Source organism: Colletes gigas, unplaced genomic scaffold, assembly GCF_013123115.1.
Source record: "Colletes gigas isolate AHSC1104 unplaced genomic scaffold, ASM1312311v1 Colletes_gigas_Sc00003, whole genome shotgun sequence".
Taxonomy (NCBI): Eukaryota; Metazoa; Arthropoda; class Insecta; order Hymenoptera; family Colletidae; genus Colletes; species Colletes gigas.
In genome coordinates, this window is record NW_025106632.1 from 1,940,283 (window position 1) to 1,960,759 (window position 20,477).

General features: G+C 41.6%; 2 protein-coding genes across 2 annotated transcripts in view; one reads left to right on the forward strand and one right to left on the reverse strand.

Annotated features, from left to right (window-relative positions):
• Positions 1–1,199: 1,199 nt before the first annotated feature.
• Positions 1,200–8,901, reverse strand: LOC122404892 (chitin deacetylase 1). The gene is made up of 5 exons (XM_043409236.1): positions 8,616–8,901; positions 4,003–4,407; positions 3,372–3,693; positions 2,867–3,166; positions 1,200–2,303 (listed from the first exon to the last, which is right to left on the reverse strand). Exons 1-5 carry the CDS (start codon positions 8,662–8,664, stop codon positions 1,775–1,777), a joined length of 1,605 nt encoding a protein of 534 aa, XP_043265171.1. The 5' UTR covers positions 8,665–8,901; the 3' UTR covers positions 1,200–1,774.
• Positions 8,902–16,597: 7,696 nt separating this feature from the next.
• LOC122404999 (palmitoyltransferase ZDHHC5-A) overlaps positions 16,598–20,477 on the forward strand; it is a 41,274-nt gene continuing 37,394 nt past the window's right edge. Inside the window, exons 1-5 of the transcript XR_006259736.1 lie at positions 16,598–16,774; positions 17,593–17,740; positions 18,061–18,134; positions 18,271–18,582; positions 18,683–18,773. The gene's annotated coding sequence lies outside the window, so the exon portion shown is untranslated. The remainder of the gene's footprint in view (positions 16,775–17,592; positions 17,741–18,060; positions 18,135–18,270; positions 18,583–18,682; positions 18,774–20,477) is intronic.

A 20,477-nucleotide genomic window follows, 5' to 3' on the forward strand; every position in this document is an offset into this window, starting at 1 on the left:
AACCCAGGTTTTAGACGCGTTGAGAACGGAAACAGAATGCTGAAGTTTCCTCCTAGCTTAAATTGAGAATTTGTCGGACGGGGTTGGGTAGAATTCGAACCAATTAGCAAAGTGATTTTAATAATCCATGCATCCGGAGTACTCGATGCTTCAATTATGTCAGGAGTTAATTGGTTTCGTACATCAGTTTCAACCGTGATCCCATATCCAGCGCACCAGAGACGCTTCGTGGCTGCATTCATCATCATCAGAAAGAGGCGAGACGACTATAAAAAACGGCGTCCCTTGGCTATGTTGGGAAACCTAGCCGGGAGATGAGATCTGGGAAAATTGGAGTCAATTAGTCAAGCGGTGTTAACACCTGTACCCTAACTATTCGACGTTTTCGTTGCGCCACCAGTCGATTGCATTCACGCGTCAGCTTGAAATGTAATTCCCGTCCTAACGAATGACTGGAATTAATAACACGACGCGTCTCGTGATTTATGCGATCCAAGCGGGCGAATTAACGAACAAGAAAGGTGACATTCTTCCGCGAGATCGATAGATCCGAAGAACTACGCGGAGAAAAATTGCAGTCGATTATATTGCTTCAATTTCGTCAGAAGTTAATTATCTAGTTCAAGCGTTTGAGAGTCTGCAGTATCAGCAATTTTGACTTTCTTGGGCCCAAAAAATTTCTGAAATATCATCGAAAAGCGTACAAATAAACCTTGTAAATTTCATCGCGAAAAGTGTTGTGGTTTATTTGCAAAAAATTCTCCAAAAGAGTCTAAAAAAATGCACTTCAAGCACCTTAAATTCTCGCTCACGGGGGCCCTGAAAATATTGACGCAACGTTTCCTAACTGCTTTTATGCTGGTTTTAGAATGGTCAGAGATCATTGACCTTGACGAGGAAAGTGTTTCCAAGTCGAACAATGGACGCTAAGACCTAGTCTAACTCGACTTCGAGCGCTCGCTGGGATTCGAGGAAGTAAACGAGACTGTGTATTTCGCAAGTTTCTCTTTTATTAAAGTTTCCTTTCGGCAATTGATAGTATCACTTATCTTTAATAATGTACATACATAATATTTAATATTTATATATATATATATATATTTATATAAGTTTGGCTTACCCTTAGAAAAATAAGGGTGTCCGCCCTTAAAGAGGGAGTTTTGGCGGTCGCTGAGGGATCATCGATTTTTTCCTGGGGGGAACAGGACACCAAGCTTGGCGTTCCAGCCAAATACGTCGCGTCCTTTCGAGGAAGCAGGAATATTTCGGGGACGGATACTGGGACACGCGTTTATATTACACAATCGAGGCAATCCTCGCGGACCCGTTTTCGCGGACCCGCCATTTCTCTCCGTCGGGTTTCGATGAAGGGTTGTTGAGGGTGGGGGGTTGCAAAGGGAGAAACTGTTTGACCATCGCTGACTGGAAATGAGGTCTCGTCATCGTCAAGTTCGTCGTCCTGGTCGCTGTATCTCGGGGGGCGTTCGATACTTATCACAGATCGTTGGTGACGTGACGGACGGTTTTCGTTCGGTAGCAAATCGTAGGGGTTGGAATGATGCTCCATCGATGTCGTCCTCGATCCATCGCGAAAACATGGCCGACGTCCACCGTGAAACTCGTGAAGAGCGATTGGCCAATGGCAGGGGGGAGGCGAGAGAATAGGGGGAGGAATAATTCGGGGATGATGAAAGGTGAACGCCCAAAACGACAGGCAAGAGAAGTGTCAGAGGGTTTGACTTAGACGAGATGGAGGAACGCGAGGGCGGATGGCTTAGAAGAAGCCGTCGCCGGTCGGATCGTTCACCCATGGGTAATTGTTGGGGCAACGGACGCAGGTCTGCAGGTTTATGGTCTCCCCCGGCACCTCCTTCGATGTCAACTTGCAGGTGTGCGGCACCCAACAGGCCTGGTTCCCGTCCACCACGCACTTCTCCCTCCACGGCTCGAAGTTCTTCGACTCGGTGACCGTGCGCGGGTTCTGGATCCACTGGATCACCTGGGTCATCGTCACGAAGTAGACGTCGTTGTGGTTCGACAGGATCTCGTCGATCCAGTAGAGGAAAGCGTCGAGGAACTCCGGGTTGTTCTTCAGCCAGGCGGCGTGGAAGTAGAGACCCAGCGGGGCGCGGTTCTGCTCGTAATGGCGGTCGAAGTTGTGGTTCAGGAAGTTGTAGAACTGGTCGCCGGTCAGGATGTTGCTGCACGAGTCCACCATCGCGCAACCGGGCAGGTACTCGTCGTTCTGGGGGTCCTCGCGACGGTCCAGCTCGTTCATCACCATCTCCCAGACAGCGTGGGACCTGGGGAACAGATTCGTGAACTCGGTTTTTGGGGGAACCAGGAACCTACTCCTTCGCTGTGTGGGGTCAGGATTATGTTGACCTATTGGTGAATTGTTTGACAGGGATCATACATTGTGAAAAGTATCAAGTCAAGTGAACCTGCTTCTTCATAGGCTGATAGGGCAAGTGTGTTCATAGCGAGGATGTGTTGAGTATCTTATATTGCTTTGCATTGTACGTCGTTGAGAGAGTGAGAGGATGCTAACGAATTGGTGAATTGTTTAACAGAGAGTATACATTGTAAAAAGTATCAAATAAAATGAGTTGTCTCGAAGAGTTTTGCAGAAGAACCTGCTTCATCATAAGCTTATAGGGCAAGTGAGTTGAGTATCTTATATTACTGTTGTTGTGAACATAATAGGAAGTTAACAATGCGTTCAATGATCAAAGTAGAAAGTACCAAGTAAAGTTGATGACTCGTTCCAATCTTCCTGAATCTGTTCTTCATACTGACAAGCTGATAAGCTAAAGCTTCATGAGCTAGAAATCGACGCATCATTGGAGATTCACGAGATTCTTACCTTGTGGGGCAGTGTTGAAGGTTTCCGTGGCAACGGTGTGGCATTCTGAAGTACATGGTGTAAGGCCAGAGGGGTGGATTGTTCAAGGCGGCGGTGATGGTGGAGTCGTAGAGGAATGCTTGTTCCTCCATCATGGTGAACTGATTGTTTCCACCGACACGGAGGTACGGAGCCCTCACGCCTACCACGCTGTTGTCGGTCAGGTTGGCGTACTTCTCGGCGATGATCCTCATACCAGCCATCTCCTTGGCCCAATCGTCGACGGTGGCGTCGGACCAGAAACGTTCGTCGTCGTTGTGCCTTGAAACAGAAGCTAACTTTGGGGGATCCGCGGAGAAGGGAATACTTGACTTCGAAGAATTTCAGGTTAACTCCAAGTAAAATGAAAATTTGACGTAGTTCTCAGGGTGGACAACAATAGTGATTGACCTTGAGACAGACGCAAGATTGGAAAAGACTTTTTCTAATTTTTTTTCTTCGAAGAATTTTAGGGACGTGTCCTTACGAGATGGAGTGGACAGCGATCTCGTGACCCTTCCTGTGCATTTCCTGGACGGCTGAGTAGTTGGTGTACTTGTGAGAAACGAAGAAGGTGGACTTTATGTCGCAACCGTTCGGATTCTTGCGCTTCCCGTTGAAGATCTCTTTGTACAAGCCAATGTTATTGTTGTTGATGGCGTCGTCGAAGGTGATCGTGATCATCTGCGGCACGTCTTTGGAGGGCAGATCGCCAGGGATCATGGTACCGTCCTCGGAACAGAAGCAATCGGGAAGAACGCAGACGACGGGATCGCAGGGTGGCGCTCTGTTAGGATCGTTGTCCATATCTGGAATTTTTACGAGATTGTTCCTTCGACTTCTCGTCGAATATCCATCTCATCTCTACGAAAGCATTACCCCTGGACTGGCGAGGATTTCCCGATGAAAATGAGTCCAAACACGACCTACTTCCGACAATGTTTATTTTTACAAAATTTCAGCCATTTTGAAATCGTTTTGAGCTCGTGTAATTAAAAGTTGTCCGAACGTGGCCGTGTTTGGACTCATTTTAATCGGAAGGATCTCAGGAATTCAGCGATAATACTAAAAACTATTTGTCAATCTTATCGTCCCAAAAATCAGGTGGTCGTACGTACCGCAAATGTTCTCGTCGGATCCGTCCGCACAGTCCTTTTCACCGTTGCAGAACAGTCCCCTCTCGATACAGGACCCGTCGCCACAAGCGAGGAAACCGTCCTGGCAGAGCGGTTCCTCGGTGTACAACAGAGGCTTGGCTTTCCTCTCCTTGTTCTTCAGCTTGCAGTTGTTCACGGAGTCCTTCCAGTCGCACGTCTGTTTGTCGATGTCGAAGTACAATCCAGCGGGACACCTGATGGCCTGGAGGCCGGAACTGGTGCACTGGATCACGTCGCGACAATTGTCACCCTCTCCAGCCACCAGTCTGAACCACTCCCCGGCATCCTTGTCTTTGCAGATCTCGCTCTCGAAGCTCTCCTCCTTCTTGTTCGTGTCATCCTGTCGCTTCACGCGCTCGAGACCCTCTAAAATTAGAGCGACCGTCCATCGCTGTCTTTACACGAGAACTTTCCGTCCGCGACGTCGACACGAATAATGAATTCTCAAAGTGAGGTGAAAGAGGAGGTTCGACACGACGTTGAGGACGCCATGTTGAATTTTAAACCCAAATAAAGTGGAAGATTTTAAGTCCTCGTTATGTGTGGCGGTCGTGAAGCTGTCGGAGTATGTTTATTAAATATTTTTTGGGAGAATGTGTGTACCAAGTCCTCCATTTACGTGGTTAATTTTCTGTTGGAGTAATTGCAAATCATAGAAATAAATGGAGAATTTCAAAGCGAGGTGGAAGAGGAAATTCGATACGATGTTAAGACGCCATGTTGAATTTTAGACACAAACAAAGTGGAGGATTTTAAGTCCTCGTTATGTGTGGTAGTTGTGAAGCTGTCAGAGTATGTTTATTAAATATTTTATTGGGAGAATGTGTGTACCAAGTCCTCCATTTACGTGGTTAATTTTCTGTTGGATTAATTGCTAATCATAGAAATAAATAGAGAATTTCAAAGCGAGGTGGAAGAGGAGGTTCGATATGATGTTAAGACGCCATGTTGAATTTTAGACACAAACAAAGTGGAGGATTTTAAGTCCTCGTTATGTGTGGTAGTTGTGAAGCTGTCGGAGTATGTTTATTAAATATTTTTTGGGAGAATGTGTGTACCAAGTCCTCCATTTACGTGGTTAATTTTCTATTGGATTAATTGCAAATTATAGAAATAAATGGAGAATTTCAAAGCGAGGTGGAAGAGGAGGTTCGATATGATGTTAAGACGCCATGTTGAATTTCAGACCCAACCAAAAATGGACGATTTTACTCGACTTGTGTTATTTTACAAGATTTATTTCGAACAAAAATTTGTATATTTGTTTTTTTTTAAGCGTTAGTTTACCATCGTTTGGACTTTCGTGAAATTACGAGACTGCGTAATCGCGCGGATATCGGTTGCAAGATTATGCAAAGCGTGAGATTAGCGTCGATAGAACTTCAGCAGTTATTTATTCATCGATCGATAGAATTGCCAAACAAGGTTCGTAGATAGCGGATCTAAATAACAATCCATTCTATTTGGTATTACATTATTCCGTAATGAGGAGAGCCCTACCAATGAAATTTTTTCGCGGTTAAATCAATCTATATTTTGTACGAGTACTCGAGGCGGAAGTGAAAACCGATCTTATTATTTACGTAACAGTCGTATTAGGATTTGGCCTATATGAATCTTGCTTACGCAACTGATCATTAAATAATATATATCATGCTCAAAGTTCTTAGCCATGGAACGAAAGAAACGAGTATTAATTGCTTCGTAATATATTTAGTCGTTAGCGTTAGAGTTTATATAAAGTTTTCGATCTATATCGAGAAAAATTGGAGACATCGACGAATCGAAAGATAAAATTTGAATAAACGCGTCGAGCTTATCGTCGATCGAAGAAAACATTGTCGAACGTTCAATGCGCCAGTTGCATAACGATTTGCATAATAATTGGAATCATTGTTTCGATAAATTGGTTCACCGATCGATGGGAACGCTCTCGCCGTGAAAGCGATGGCGAACAGCGTATTTTTACGCGCGCTGAAGCACGTGTCCCTTTCTTCTTTTTGCAGTTTGACGCCCGCGTTAATTTTATATATCAAAGCAGCGAACTGGAGAAAGCTGTTTCGTGCCTTTCGATTTACATTGTTTTATTTGGCGACGCGTTGCAAATCATCGACGAAAACAATTTCTATTTGCAATCCCAAACGATACAAAATTAAACTTTTTGTATTCAGACGAGCGTGCTAATTGTTTATCAGGTGGAAGTAGGAAACAGAGAATTTAAAAAATTAAAAAATAGAAGATAAATGGTGTTATTACACAAAAAAAAAAATAGAAAATAGAAAATAAAATTGTTTATATTCTTCGATGATATTGAGATTTCAGACAGTTCCATTCACGTTCACTTTGAAAATCGTTATAATCCTAACATATAATACACATCTACAATAGTTTATTTTATTTTTGACGTTCACAAAAGAGATGCTTTTAAGAATTACCTAATTTTTTCTGTAACCTTTGAATCATCAATGAAAATTGATGAAAGTTTATTAGGACGTTTCGATCGAGAAATATGCGCGTTTGGCTACTTGTATAACAATCCTCGTGAAACGTGTTTGAGAAGAAGACACCTGGTTGAGTTATTCCTCGAACGATCGTCGTTTGAGGAGAAAGTTTGATCCTGTCGAAGGAGTTCCGCGGAGAAGGTCGATTGGTTGTGCAGAGTGAAAATTTCAAAATAATTTGTCGAAGGAATCGTTGAAAAAACAATGTTAAACAGACAAATATTTGAAATACTTTTGGGATTAGCAATTAAATTGGAAGTCTGTTTCTTCAAAGGAAATATAGACTGTATAGTGAGTATATATCAGCCAAAAAAGGAGTGAACATTTTAAAAAGAAAAAGTATCCAGTGAAAAAATTCGTGTAGAAATAACCGGGAGAAAACAAACAGCTGCAACGCGGACGAAAGTGAAATTCCTGGAGGATCTCTGGAAGTGGAATATTAACTCGCGAACCGAACAGTCAACAAGTTTCGACAACTAACTTTAATCTTCAGACGGGCTCCAAGACCGAGCATTCTACGAGTGACTTCAAAATCGAAGGTCTGGGTCAACATTTCTAACAAGCGCTTGAAATCTTACGAGAAAACAAGTTTAGAACGATTTAGAATCCGTAGAATCGAATTTAGAATCTGTCTTGAAAACTGGGGGCTCTACAAATAGTTTCAAAAGTGGATCGCGCGAATTTATTTTAGGATCTGTTTCTGTCAGCCATGAATTTTAAAAAATTTATCATCAAAAAGCTCGAATTTTATAGGTAGTTTCAAAACGAGCATAAATTCTTCCGGAAGGTTGCAACTTTACAGAATAAAACTAGAAAATATGAATATTTTTTCATAACAATGCATTCCAAATTGTGCAATTTTTACAATAAACTTGACCGTTGGCACTCGTAAAATAACGTACTTTAAAGCTGGCGAATGCAAATCTAAAATTTTTACGATATTTTTGATAATATATTTAACACTTTCGTATTATGAAAAGTGCTGTAGTTGATGTCAAGACTGATCCACGCAACAATAAACTAAAGTCACAAACGAGACACTGAAAGGTTAGGAATATTAAAAATAGAGCTCAGGTTCATTCTACAGGTAGTTTCAAATCTGAGGCCCACGGAAATATCGACTCAAAGAGAGTGATTTCTACCATTAGAATAAGATATTGGAAACTCGGAATTCTCTAAAAAAAATCATTCTACAGGCAGTTTCAAACCTCGAGGTCCACGGAAACTAACGAGAACAATTTCCGCATCGTAATCGATTGAATGGACGAGAAACTGAAAATCACACTTCTGTGTATATACGTTTTCAAAATTGAGGGCCCGTTAAAAGGGGACCGCGGCTCCGGTTGGACAATTTCTACAGTTTCTCGGTCCCGTCGGGTCCGGCGCGGCGCCACGACAAACGGGGAAAGTTGTGCTCCCCCCACCCCGTTGTTTTTCAGGGCACGGCAGTGACGTCACCCATCCGGGACCAACCAGGCCCAGAGGCTTTCACGCTCTAATCTCTTATGCAACCTGTCGTCTCTGGCGACCGCCAGAATCGTATTTTCTCCGCGGCCGCGGCGTCCCGTGGAAAGCTTCTGGCCCGGTTTTGGGGCCTCACGTGCACCCGCAATTCGGAAATTCGATTCGACGCAAGTTTTTACACCCGTAGCCGTGACCGAGTGCTCATTGGATAATCGAGGAGTGCATTCGACCAATCGCGGCTACGATCGTTTGGAAACCCATTGAGAGACTCGGCGATTCTCAACGCGATGGAATTCCGATCGACGATCACCCGCGGATGCAAAATCTCCATCGAGGAATGGGCATCTTTTTAAATTAATGCTACACGATCCTCCGCTTCGCGACCATCGGGCCGAAAACCGGTCCCATATTGAAAATTCGCGCACCAATTCGCGAAACGACTCCATGTTCCCTTTGCTGCCATATTTCACTCCATGATCGCTCTCTGGGCCCGTCCAACCCCCCCAAGTTCCTATCAATTCCACCCCCTCGAAATATATACCGAATAAATCAGAGTCACCGGGTTGTTCCGTTAATCGAATTACCCGGGTCAAAGGTCGCGTTACTCACCGGCGAAAGCGATCGCTGCCAGCAACGGCAGCACCAGCGAGGACCTCATCCTCCTCTGACGGATGGGGCTACGTGGGCCTTCCTGTTCCCTGATGGACGTTCCGTTGCTCGTTTCACGTGATCACCGTCGTATCCACGGGTTCTCCTCGGTTCACTCCTCGTGTCGAAGGTAGCGAAATTGGGATTCGTAGCGGAGGGGGGTGGGGATGGGTCTAACCAACGAGATCACGAATCCTCGTGACACCACTTCCGGTAGACAGTCGACGATCGGGCGCTCGCGGGCGCCTTGTTCACGGGGCTCCTCTGACTTCGCTCGGGGGGGACGGGGTTTATCTTCAAGGACGCGGACTTTGAAGGTGTAGGTACCGCTCACGGACTGACTGAGACCCGCCACTCGTCGGGCTTTATATTACCACCACCACATGCGGCCCGCGACGGTCCCACCCCCCTCCCCGTGTCTTTGAACGCTGCGCCGTCTGTGCATGGGTCTACGGTGATCCAAGCCGGCGGGATGCAATGGCGTAGAGATCGCTCGAAGGGACTCGTTATATACCAACACGAGATCCCAGAATATTTCTTATTTAATAAACTTGTATGGATAAACCAAAACACCGTGTACTGTATCTATTTTGTACGCTAGTCCCATCAATTATTCGAATAAACGGAATTTATGGTCCCGAATATGAAATGTAACTTTGTTTTCTTTGTTAGTTGTTATTATTTTTGTTTGTAACGCGCTATTATTTAACGAGGGTCGATCGAAGTTTTGTAAAGGAATTTGGTGGTGTGACATTTTGTTCGTCCTGTAGACGGTGCTCGATCATGCTTTAGCGTATTAAGGACTTTCATGTCTGACCATGAAATGTGTGAAATGTGTGGGTGGAGTGTACGTGCAAAGAAAACGTGCTTGCCCGGGACGATGATTTTCGATAAATAAGAAAAAGTCGAAAACCGAGGCGATCGATGCCTCGTTGGTACTGTAGACGATGTTATTCAGTTTAATGTTACGCTCCTTGTTAATAATTCGTGTTGTTAATGGTAAACGTTACTGTTACGTATACGTGGAAGTGGTTATATGCGTGAAATATATGTAAAATTGGAATATTAACAAAATACGAAGCTGTGCATGAGGGTGTCGCGAAACCTAACCTCAGTCTGGAGCAATTAATGCTTCATTGAGTCTGTAGACGATGTTATTGAGTTTAATGTAACGCTTCTTGTTAATAATTTGTGTTGTTAATGGTAAACGTTACTGTTACGTATACATGAAAGTGGTTACATGCGTGAAGTGTATGTAAAAGTGGAATATTACCAAAATACGAAAGTGTGCATGAAGGTGTCGCGAAATCTAACCTCAGTTTGGGGCAAGAAACAGCAATTAATGCCTCGTTGAGTCTGCAAACGATGTTATTGAGTTTAATGTAACGCTTCTTGTTAATAATTTGTGTTATTAATGGTAAACGTTACTGTTACGTATACGTGGAAGTGGTTACATGCGTGAAGTGTATGCAATAGTAGAATATTACCAAAATACGTGAATGTGCAAGAGGGTGTCACGAAACGTAACCTCAATCTTTTTATATTTTTACATACTTGTAAGTAAACACCATAGCACATGTACATTTGTACTTCCACGTATGTGAAATGAAAACGTTCGATAAAAAGAATGTGGTTAGGTTTCGTAACTACGCTTTGTCTCTTGCACATATAGACGTGTACAGGTTATGGTTAAGCCAATCCAACGATTCTTTCATCCTCAAAACTGGGGAAAAGGAACATTTTGGTCGAAAGTATCGAACGAGTTACACGTTACGAGTGTAATCAACGTTTTCAGTAATAATAATATTCTTTGTTTAAAATTGAACTTTTGTGGGAATGTGAACGCGAAGGTTAAGGTTAGTAGACCTTTTATAGTCGGAGAGAGTGGTAGAAAATAATAATAACGTGTCATCGTTGGACGAGATTCGTGTACAATGTGAAACGAAGTATGCAATAAAGAAAAACTAACACACGGAAGCGGAGACAAGCATCCATTTATACCTGCGAAGAGGTATGGTTATATGTCAGCAGGGTAAAGTACATAATGACTGTCTTTATTATTTATCCTTGATCTTTTCATTTTTATTATAATATTATTCTTGACTTTACTCGGTGTTTCTCGTATTCTGCGTTAATACTCGATATTATTCCGTAGAAATAATAACATGCTCCCGTAAAATTGCCCGGGAATTTCAAAATATTTTCAAACCCATTACTCGTGTGACATTTTGTACGTCCAGTAGTTCGATGTTTAATTATACTCGAAGCATTAACTTTCTATATGTCTGACCATGAAATTTGCGAAACGCGTACGTTGAGCGTAGGGTCATCGCATGATTCATAATGGCAGGTTCGATTTCCGGGGTCCGCAAGATTAATCTACGAACGAGCGCTTCAAGTTCAACCTGCGGTTAAATCTGAACTAATTGAAACGATGAACATTAATATTGTTTCTCGTTCAATCCCTTCGTTGGACTGTTTTTTTTTGAAGTATAATTTATAGGCTGTAGGAAAACAGTATAATATAAAACAATGACAATAAAATCATATTTAATATCTTTTCTTTTCTGCTCACGATGAACGTTGTTCTTTCGATATCTCAAACATAATAGCGTGTTGTAACGAACAACAATAAAGTTTCATTGCATCTCGAATCCGTAAGCTCTTACGGTATCGGAGAAATCTTCATAGAAAAACGAAAAATTACAAACAGGCGTCGATTTACTCACACGCGTTTCATAATAAAGATTGATCCACGATGAGATTACGAAGCAATTAATTTCGAGTGTAGTAATATCCTTCCGTTTATTCCTTAACGCTAGAACTGCTAAAACTGCATAAAACTTTTCTCCGCGATTTTCTTTTTCCATCTTCCTGGCCCAATTACGAAACTTAGCAACGCGCACGTGGAGGGGAAAAGCCAAATTTCCCAACTGTCCATCTCTGCCTGACATTCTCGCACGATGGAGCGTGAAAAACCGCAGAACGCGGATCGAGATGGCGCCACAATGACGTCCGATTTTTCGGTTCATCGATTCTCTTCCGAATCGAAAGAAGCGGTGGGAAAAAACGGGATGAAGCAACTCGTGCAACGCGAATTTTTACGTAACGGAGAAAATACGGTTTTCCGTCGATTCGGAAACGCCGGTCGAGGCTCGGCGTTGCGTCGAAAGTGAAACGAGCTCGGATGCCAAACGGCGGCCATCTTGGGATCTAACGTGCTGCACGATTTTTAAAAAAATTAGACCGACTGAAACATAAGTGACGATTGTATAATTACGAAACATATTTACATAGAATTTTCCTTTATTTGTATTGTAAATATATTACTGTATATTTACAATAAGGTAACAATTTTTATAACAATATTTTCTCTCGTATAATTTTTATTTTTCCTCATATATTATTTGTTTTTATATTTAAGGGTTTTCAACTATTGACCTGCCCAGAACGAACGTTTAAAAATAAACGTAAGGTTGACATTATAAATACGCGATTCCTGCGATTCCAAATCGATGTCGTCATCTCGATCCTATAAATCTATAAATCGTTGGCAACAATGGAATTCCCAAACTCCCACAGAGTTTCTGGTCGACTGGAATCCAACGCAACTTTTCCAGCCTTTGGGATAATTCAACAGTTTGAGTGACTATTGGGACCATTTAAAGCGTCGAATATCTTTTTAATTCCGATAAAAAATTATTTGTAATGTTTTTTTTTGGGTCTTTGGGTATTTTCCGGTGAGCAAAGAGCCTGGATTTCTCCGTGGTCCAGAAATGGGACGCGTTCGCCAGGAATTCCGAGAGTGTTCGGGCCCCGAAATGTCAGATGGGAGCAAGGGGTTCTGGCATTTTGGACCAACCGAGGGACGCCGCCATAGGAAGTCTGCGGAGCTCGATCATTGCGACATCGTTCGTCTCATCGAGCCGCGAAGCAAATGCCAAGATTCCCGCGAATCTTTCGGCCGTTCTGCCAACAGGTTGCCAGCCGATGAATCGGCGAAAAGTCATTGTGGACCCAACGAAAGGGAATTTACCCTTTACGAAACCCGGCTGAATGGTTATTAGATTGCCTCGACGACTGTCTGTCTTGCTGTCGCGTCAAAAGTCGCGTTCCTCGCGTCTCACTCGCTGACGATGCTGAATGAACGCTGAAGGATGAATGAAAAACGATAATGACTCTGTGGATGACCTTATAACAAATTGTTGATCGTAAATATCAGCAAACTGAAGATTTACATCCCTTCGAAGCGTCGCCATTTTGTCAATATTCAAGTTCCTTTTTTTCAAAGAATCTTTTAAAGAAACCATTTAAAGGAAGATCAATTGTGTGCATAATTGTACACAATACAGTCGATTATCGTCGATCACTTTCACGGTGCTCAAGATCGAGGATCCATGGATCGCGAAACAGCTTCGTCGGTGGTTTCGGTCACGCGAATATCGTCTACGAGCCAAACGTTGAGGAGAAACGTGCACTTCCTTCTCGATCTCCGTTGATCGATCGGGATAATTACGGGCTCCGCGGGATCGATAGATCTCAGGAGGAAGCTGCAACTTGCAGTTACAAACCGCTCGTTTACAATTATCCGATTTATCAGATACATGCAATGGGATTTTTTCATCTCGATTTTGTTTATCGACTTCGCTCTAACGAGGAAGAGTATGGAAATTCAAGCATACGTGGGGAGCAAGGTGAAAGGGCAAGGTTCGATTGCAACCTGAGCTTTAATTTAATTTAATTGGAAATACAATGGAAAATAATCGAGGACATAAGGTTACTAGAAATTCATTCAATGTTTAAAAACGAATGAATAAATGAATAGATAAAACCAGGCTAAGCACGAGGAATTTCATTATTAGGGGAAACGAGAGAGGATGAAATAATGATTGTCAAATGAATGTCAAAGTATTAGTTTCTGAGTTGTTCTAAATACTGTAAAATAGAAGATAAAATTACGAAGAAACAGATAATTACAAATTCCCACTTATGTATATCTGTAAATTTATCTATCTATCTACTTAACAAATCAAAATTTTGTGTTGTTCCATTTTCCCCGAATTCCTAACCTAAAATTGAAAACTCGCCTCTACGAAATTTACCACGAAACAGTGTCACGATAACAAGTATTATAATGAAAAATATATATATAATTTTAAGTCATAGAAAAAGGGGAATGTTAATAGATGCAAAAATGTGAGTCACATAGTGCTAATCTATCTATTTAACAAATCAAAATTTGGTGATGTTCCAGTTTCCCCGAATTCCTCACCTAAAATTGAAAACTCGCGTCTACGAAATTTACCACGAAACAGTGTCACGATAACAAGTATTATAATGAAAAATATATATATAACTTTAAGTCATAGAAAAAGGGGAATGTTAATAGATGCAAAAATGTGAGTCACACAGTGCTAATCTATCGCTGGTTGACTCTAAATTATATAATCACTCTCGTGCTGCTCACGAGACTGCGCTGGTCGAAGTTATTCAACGTAAAAAGAAAAGTGTCTTTGCTATCTCCATTACCATCGTCGGCGAGCGACCTTCGACAGAAAAGAAGTCTTTTTATTTCTTTTTTTTCTCCCCCCTAACGAGCAAGGAGTATCGTTCGCGCGAGCGGGAAGGAAGAAAAATCGAAGAAAGGAACGAAGTCCGTTATCCTTCGAGCGTAGTCTATTTAAAGGAATGATCGCGTGGAATGTTGCCGATCATTTCTTCGCGTTCGCGCCAACGACGAAAACCGACGCGTATTTACGTCTGAAAACGCCGCCGCCATGATCGAATCTGACGCTGATTCAATAAAATCGCGCTCGATAAATTATGTTTGCCAATTAATCGCGCGTGATTGCCTCCTATGCGACCCCTAACATCTAATTTGATTCCCGTTTCGTCATTGGACGACGTACAGTGAGTCCCAAAAGTATAAAAAATTATTATTAAAAAAAAATCTTTCAATTTTGTTGAGCCTCTTAAATTTCATAAATTCATTTATTAAAATGTTCGAGGCTTATCAAGATCGAACGAGACACTTACAATTCAATCAAGATTTTGTCGAGACCTCAAGACCCGACCGTGACTTTCAAGACCAATCAGGACTTCGCGAGAAATCAACACTTTTATAATCCGCCGGGACTTTCAAGATCCTCGGGAGTCGAGTAACGATCGTGGCGATTCGAATCTGACGTCACGTTTCGAAGTAACGATTTCGTCGATGGAAAACAAGACGTTCTTTATTTTGTAATCAATGGAAAGATCTGTGAAGAAATTCTACGTTCCACGGTTCATAAATCATACCCCGTAGTAATTAATAAGGTAACCTCGAAGACTCTGTTCGAGCATTCCCACAATCTCTGTGAGAAACAAATTTACAAATACTTTCACGCAAGACTTCCTGTAAAATCGTATTAGCATATTAATATTTGTTTCTCCGTAAAATGCCTGCAATAGTAAACTTCACGCTTCCTGGAGAAACATTTTACTCGCATCTACGTGCCTCTTAAATCGTAAAAGATACTAACTAGCAAGAAAAATTAATTTAAAATGAAAAATATTTATTCTCGTACTTTATTTCATATTATTAATTTTAGGACTACAACTCGTATTGGTTGTTTTTTTTAATAATTATTCTTTAGTAAGAAATTTCAGAAAAATTGGTACACGATCGAAGGATACTGCCGATTCCATACTGGAACTGGCTAACGCGTACCAAACGTTCGATGTAAACTAGCCGAACGTGGCGTCGCGTCGGGAGCAAAGACACTTTCGTCGAAGCGAACGTGGCTAATTTTCCAGATGATCTTTGAAGCCGGGCGCGTGAAACCGTTTCGATCGTTATCGGAACACGAGGCACGAATCGCGATCCCATTGGAAATCGTGCTGCTCCGGCGTGACATATGCTGCCCCCGGGTGAAAGGAAAAGGGGGAGAAGAAGAAGAGGCGACGATATCAGCCAAAGACTTCGAGGTTGTCAGGAGCTTTCTCTGCCCGCGGCCATAGCGAGACGATTTTTCCACGGACCTCTACGATCGTACACTGCACTCCATCTACCGTGGTGCATCCGATCCACTGAGTCTTTCGACCAACGATCCACGATCCACGTACTTACGTACGTACGCGAGCAGACGTTGCATGGTACTTTTTCGGCCCCATTTCTCTGGGGCCCCATTATCAATTCCGTGTCGCACGCAACATTACCAACAGCCTATGGAAAGCGATCATAGCGCTTGTTAAGGTAGGAAACCAAATCACGTTCTTTTGTTTTCCAACGGAACGGAAGCTGCACGGTCCAGAGCTGAGCATTGATCGATTTAATAATTGGAAAGCTGCGAGCAATAATCAGGAACAGGAACTTGACTTGTGATCAGAGGCTGAAACAGAAATAAAATACAAATTCCAATGCATTAAGGTTAATGTATCTATATGACAATTAAACTTGTAATAGAAATGTATTGATAAAGATTTCTCTAGGATCTCCCATTCCACTAGAACAATTTTTACAAAACGAATGAATTAATTTCTGAACTATTTATTACCGATACACTTTCGTGACGTCACAATGCTAAGCAGCCGACCATTGGCACCGCTTGAACATCGAATATCGATCTGTTATGCGATACACAAGAAACTAGATCGATAGAAATATATTAATTCTAACCACAGAAACATATAATGCGTAAATATTAACTTTCAATCAGTTTCTCGCGTAAATGTTCCTTCTGTACATAGTATATTTTCTAAAATTATTTCTTTTAATTCTCACCGGATCTACGTAAAAATCTTGATTCCGTGTCGATAACATTGGGCTTGACACAGCGATGGTAAGAAGTACGAAACTGTACGCAGTTCGGACCGAGTCTGTAGTACAGGCGTAGACGAAGTACGGAATAGACGACATAAGTTATATCTTTTTGGTAACACACGGTTTAGAGCCACGAACAAAGTACGTAACAGATGTTGTGATGAACAGTTTCTCGTGTCACGCGGCAACTGATTCGTTAGCCCGGCTGCAAGGTTAAGTCGAATGCCGGCAGTTGTGGATGTAAACACAGGTTGACCGAGCATTCAGAACACAACGAGCGAGCTAGGTGGTTGTCACGAGGTTAGGAATATCAGCAATAGTAAGAATAAAATTACTTTAAAGAATATTCTGGTACGGTAGTCGACCGTGTTATCTATGAACAGCATAATAGATCGATATTACGTCTTTAAAAGACACAATCGAATGTATCGAAAGACAGATGTTTTGCATTAATCGTTTGTCTGATATATTTCTGTATTTATTTTACAACTACCGTTTATATTGATCTCGACCATATCTAACAATAATATAATTCGAGAAATAAGGTTTAATCTCTCGTGTGGAAACAGACAAGAGTGTGTGAGGTTAGGAATATCAGCAATGGTAAGAATAAAATTATTCTAAAGAATATTCTGGTACGGTAGTCGACCGTGTTATCTATGAACAGCATAATAGATCGATATTACGTCTTTAAAAGACACAGTCGAATGTATCGAAAGACAGGTGTTTTGCATTAATCGTTTGTCTGATATATTTCTGTATTTATTTTACAACTACCGTTTATATTGACCCTGACCATATCTAACAGTAACATAATTCGAGAAATAAGGTTTAATCTCTCGTGTGGAAACAGACAAGAGTGTGTGAGGTTAGGAATATCAGCAATGGTAAGAATAAAATTATTCTAAAGAATATTCTGGTACAGTAGTCGACCGTGTTATCTATGAACAACATAATAGATCGATATTACGTCTTTAAAAGACACAGTCGAATGTATCGAAAGACAGGTGTTTTGCATTAATCGTTTGTCTGATATATTTCTGTATTTATTTTACAACTACCGTTTATATTGATCCTGACCATATCTAACAATAATATAATTCGAGAAATAAGGTTTAATCTCTCGTTTGGAAACAGACAAGAGTCGAGACTGACTACGTGATCGCTTCACCCCACCCCTCGCCACTACTTCGCGTCAGTTAACGACCTCTATGCTTTGCGTTTGTCATTCGTCCTTTGGAAATTGGTGGAGCGAGAAGCATTGACATATTCGCGTCTAAACGAGGTTCGTACTCTTTACTTATCGTCGTCTAAACGTTTCTAATCGTTACTAGCACTCTCTGCAACTCTCTGTTGGCACTTTCGTTCAATATTACGAGGTGTCTATCAGTAATTCAATCGGAATCGCGAGAAATGTCGAATCTGTTTCCCGCGTTTTCTTCCGTATCTAAACGACATCAATTATCACATTTCTAAAGCGAATTAACATCTCGTAGAACATATATCGTGTTCAGTTTATGCTTAATTAAGATATCGGTATGTTTATTTGAACGCGTTCGATCGTAATTTGTGTTTTATTCCTGTTATAGAGAATTCGACTGGAAGGAATGCTACCGGCATGCAATCGACGCCATCTTGCCTGGAAATATCGATCGACAGAATTTTCACGCGGATTATTGGTAAAAACTAACCTGTCGTTTCAACGTGTGATCGTACTTAGAATTCTGATAACAAACTAATTACATTTAAGATTGATATTTTAGCAATGAAATTTATATTTTTCGAAAATATTTAACATTTATTCTGATCTTGCAGTTATATTAATGATCGCGTGCAATGCGGTCGATAGAGTCAGTGTTTGTTTTGTCTAATAGTTTTCTGTTTTTGGAAGCACAGTTGCTTCGAATTAGATTATCGTTTGAGGTTAGGGAAACGCGGGAATAGAGCCAGTGTTTATTGCGTTCTTGTAAATTTTTTTTGTAGATTTTCGTGTTGTTTCACTGTCTCTTAAGAATTTTTTAAATTTTGCATAATATTTTTTTCGACAATTCAAATTGCTCATTATCGGTATTAGAGTCAGTGCAATATCGAAGAGGACTATTTGGCTTTGCTAACGAGCGAAAAAACGTAAGTACAATTTTTTAAAATTAGGAGAAATCTTTTCGTTAAATCTGAAATCTCTATAAGTTAAAAACTAGAGTGTTACATTTCCTGTTTCTTTTTACAGGATCTTGTAACGGTATTTATGGATCCAGAGAACCTCTTCGATGACTTTGTAGCTGACTCCTACTAAACAATATCGTCGTCCTGGTGTTTGAGTGAGTCGCATGCCATTTATATTCCTCTGGTCCCCCGATCACGTCGTAGGACGAAAGATCCTAATCGACACGGGTGGCCAGTATTTTTGGCGAGTACAGAGACCCCAGTGGTAACAATATCTACCGCTAGGCGAGTTTTTGCGTGGCGGTCTTGCAAATATCTGTAGTTTCGTTCGGAGAGTCGAAACGTTGGCCGACCCAGGCGGATCTTATCGTTTGTTTTCTTTGTGCTCGCGTTTGTGGCCGTGGCAGGTTCCCAGATACGCTCGTCAGGCTCGTGATTCTTCACGTCTGTTCCGACAACGATTCCTAGAATTGTTAGAGATCATTCTTGCTTGGGCAGGGCCGTGCAAAGAAAAAAAAGGCCCTGACAAATTGTTTACTAGGATGAAGACAAGGATGGAGAGTCATTCCTTGTTATCACTTTGTCACTGTACTCGCCTGTAGTTTCAGTAGTAGTATTTCAGTATTTTCACGTAAATTGTGATTTCCATTACCGTCGAAAAATCTGAGTATCAATCGCGTTTGCTTCCAGAATAGTTAAAGTTGCGTGCAATAAATATTTTTCGCGTTTTCTTTCAGAGTAGCGTCGCGAATGAGAACTGACAACGGTTTGCTATTAGCGTCGCGAAGCTCATTCGCGTTTCTTTGTCCAGTTAAAGTTGCAAACAATTTGCATCGATTGTACAGTTCCATTTAGAGTGGCGAAGAAATTTTTCGCGTTTGCTTTTCCAGGGTAGAGTCGCGTGTAACATTGATCCCGGTTTGCAGTAGCGTTGCGAGTAATACGAATTTGATTATTATTATTAGTTTTCGCGTTTTCTTCGCGGTAGTCCGTGTCATGCACCGACACGAGAATCCAGGGATTCTGCCGCAGTAATTCGAACGGGAAATCGAAGAAGCCTCGTTCCATTCTTTCTCCCCTCGAGAAAACCGCCACGGTTAAGCGGCGCGGTAGGGGATATCTGTTGCATTCCGAGGACTTGACCCTACTCGTCCTTGGCCCAATCGTACCCCAGCCACCCCTCGAACCAACCCTCTCTGTTCGTGGCGTGCACCTCCGACGAGAACTTTTCTACCTCGTACCGGGGAAAGGATTAAGTTGGACGGAGAGGACGGGCCCATTCTGACCCACTCTTAGAACGTTAGAAAATTTTTATGCACAGGTTTATGAATTTCTCTAGAGAATGCAATTTACATAGTGTATTATATGCTAAATTATATTATTTGTGATATATTTATGGTATTTTGAAATTTTTAATGGATGAGATTTACATACAGATCTTATTATTGTACTTTTCAATGTCTCTATAGCGCGACGTATAAAACCGTGAGCGTCTAGAAGAAAATTGAGTGATTGGTTCCTTCTAGATTAAAACCTAACCTCAGTTATCGTTTATCTAGGTCGCTACTTATCGCTATAATGCAGTCGGGAATTTCGGGAATCCGATAGAATTTCGACCATTTTGCGATTGCATTGAATTCCACATATTCGTTTTTCGTCTGTTTTACCTTGTTATCGAGCTTTGGAATATAGTTCCTGGCGAACGCTGCAATTTTAGAACTGTAATTATTCTAAGAATTAAAACGATTCAAAGAATCTTCTTTATACAGGGTGTTCGGCCACACCTGGGGAAAATTTTAATGGGGGGTTCTAGAGGCCAAAATAAGACGAAAATCAAGAATACCAATTTGTTGATGGAG

Coding starts and splice junctions, on each gene's coding strand:
- LOC122404892 (XM_043409236.1), bottom strand. CDS start 8,664: ATGAGGTCCTCGCTGGTGCTGCCGTTGCTGGCAGCGATCGCTTTCGCC. Junction 4,408..8,615: donor GGCAGCGATCGCTTTCGCCG/GTGAGTAACGCG, acceptor CTCTAATTTTAG/AGGGTCTCGAGCGCGTGAAG. Junction 2,304..2,866: donor CTTCAACACTGCCCCACAAG/GTAAGAATCTCG, acceptor TCTGTTCCCCAG/GTCCCACGCTGTCTGGGAGA.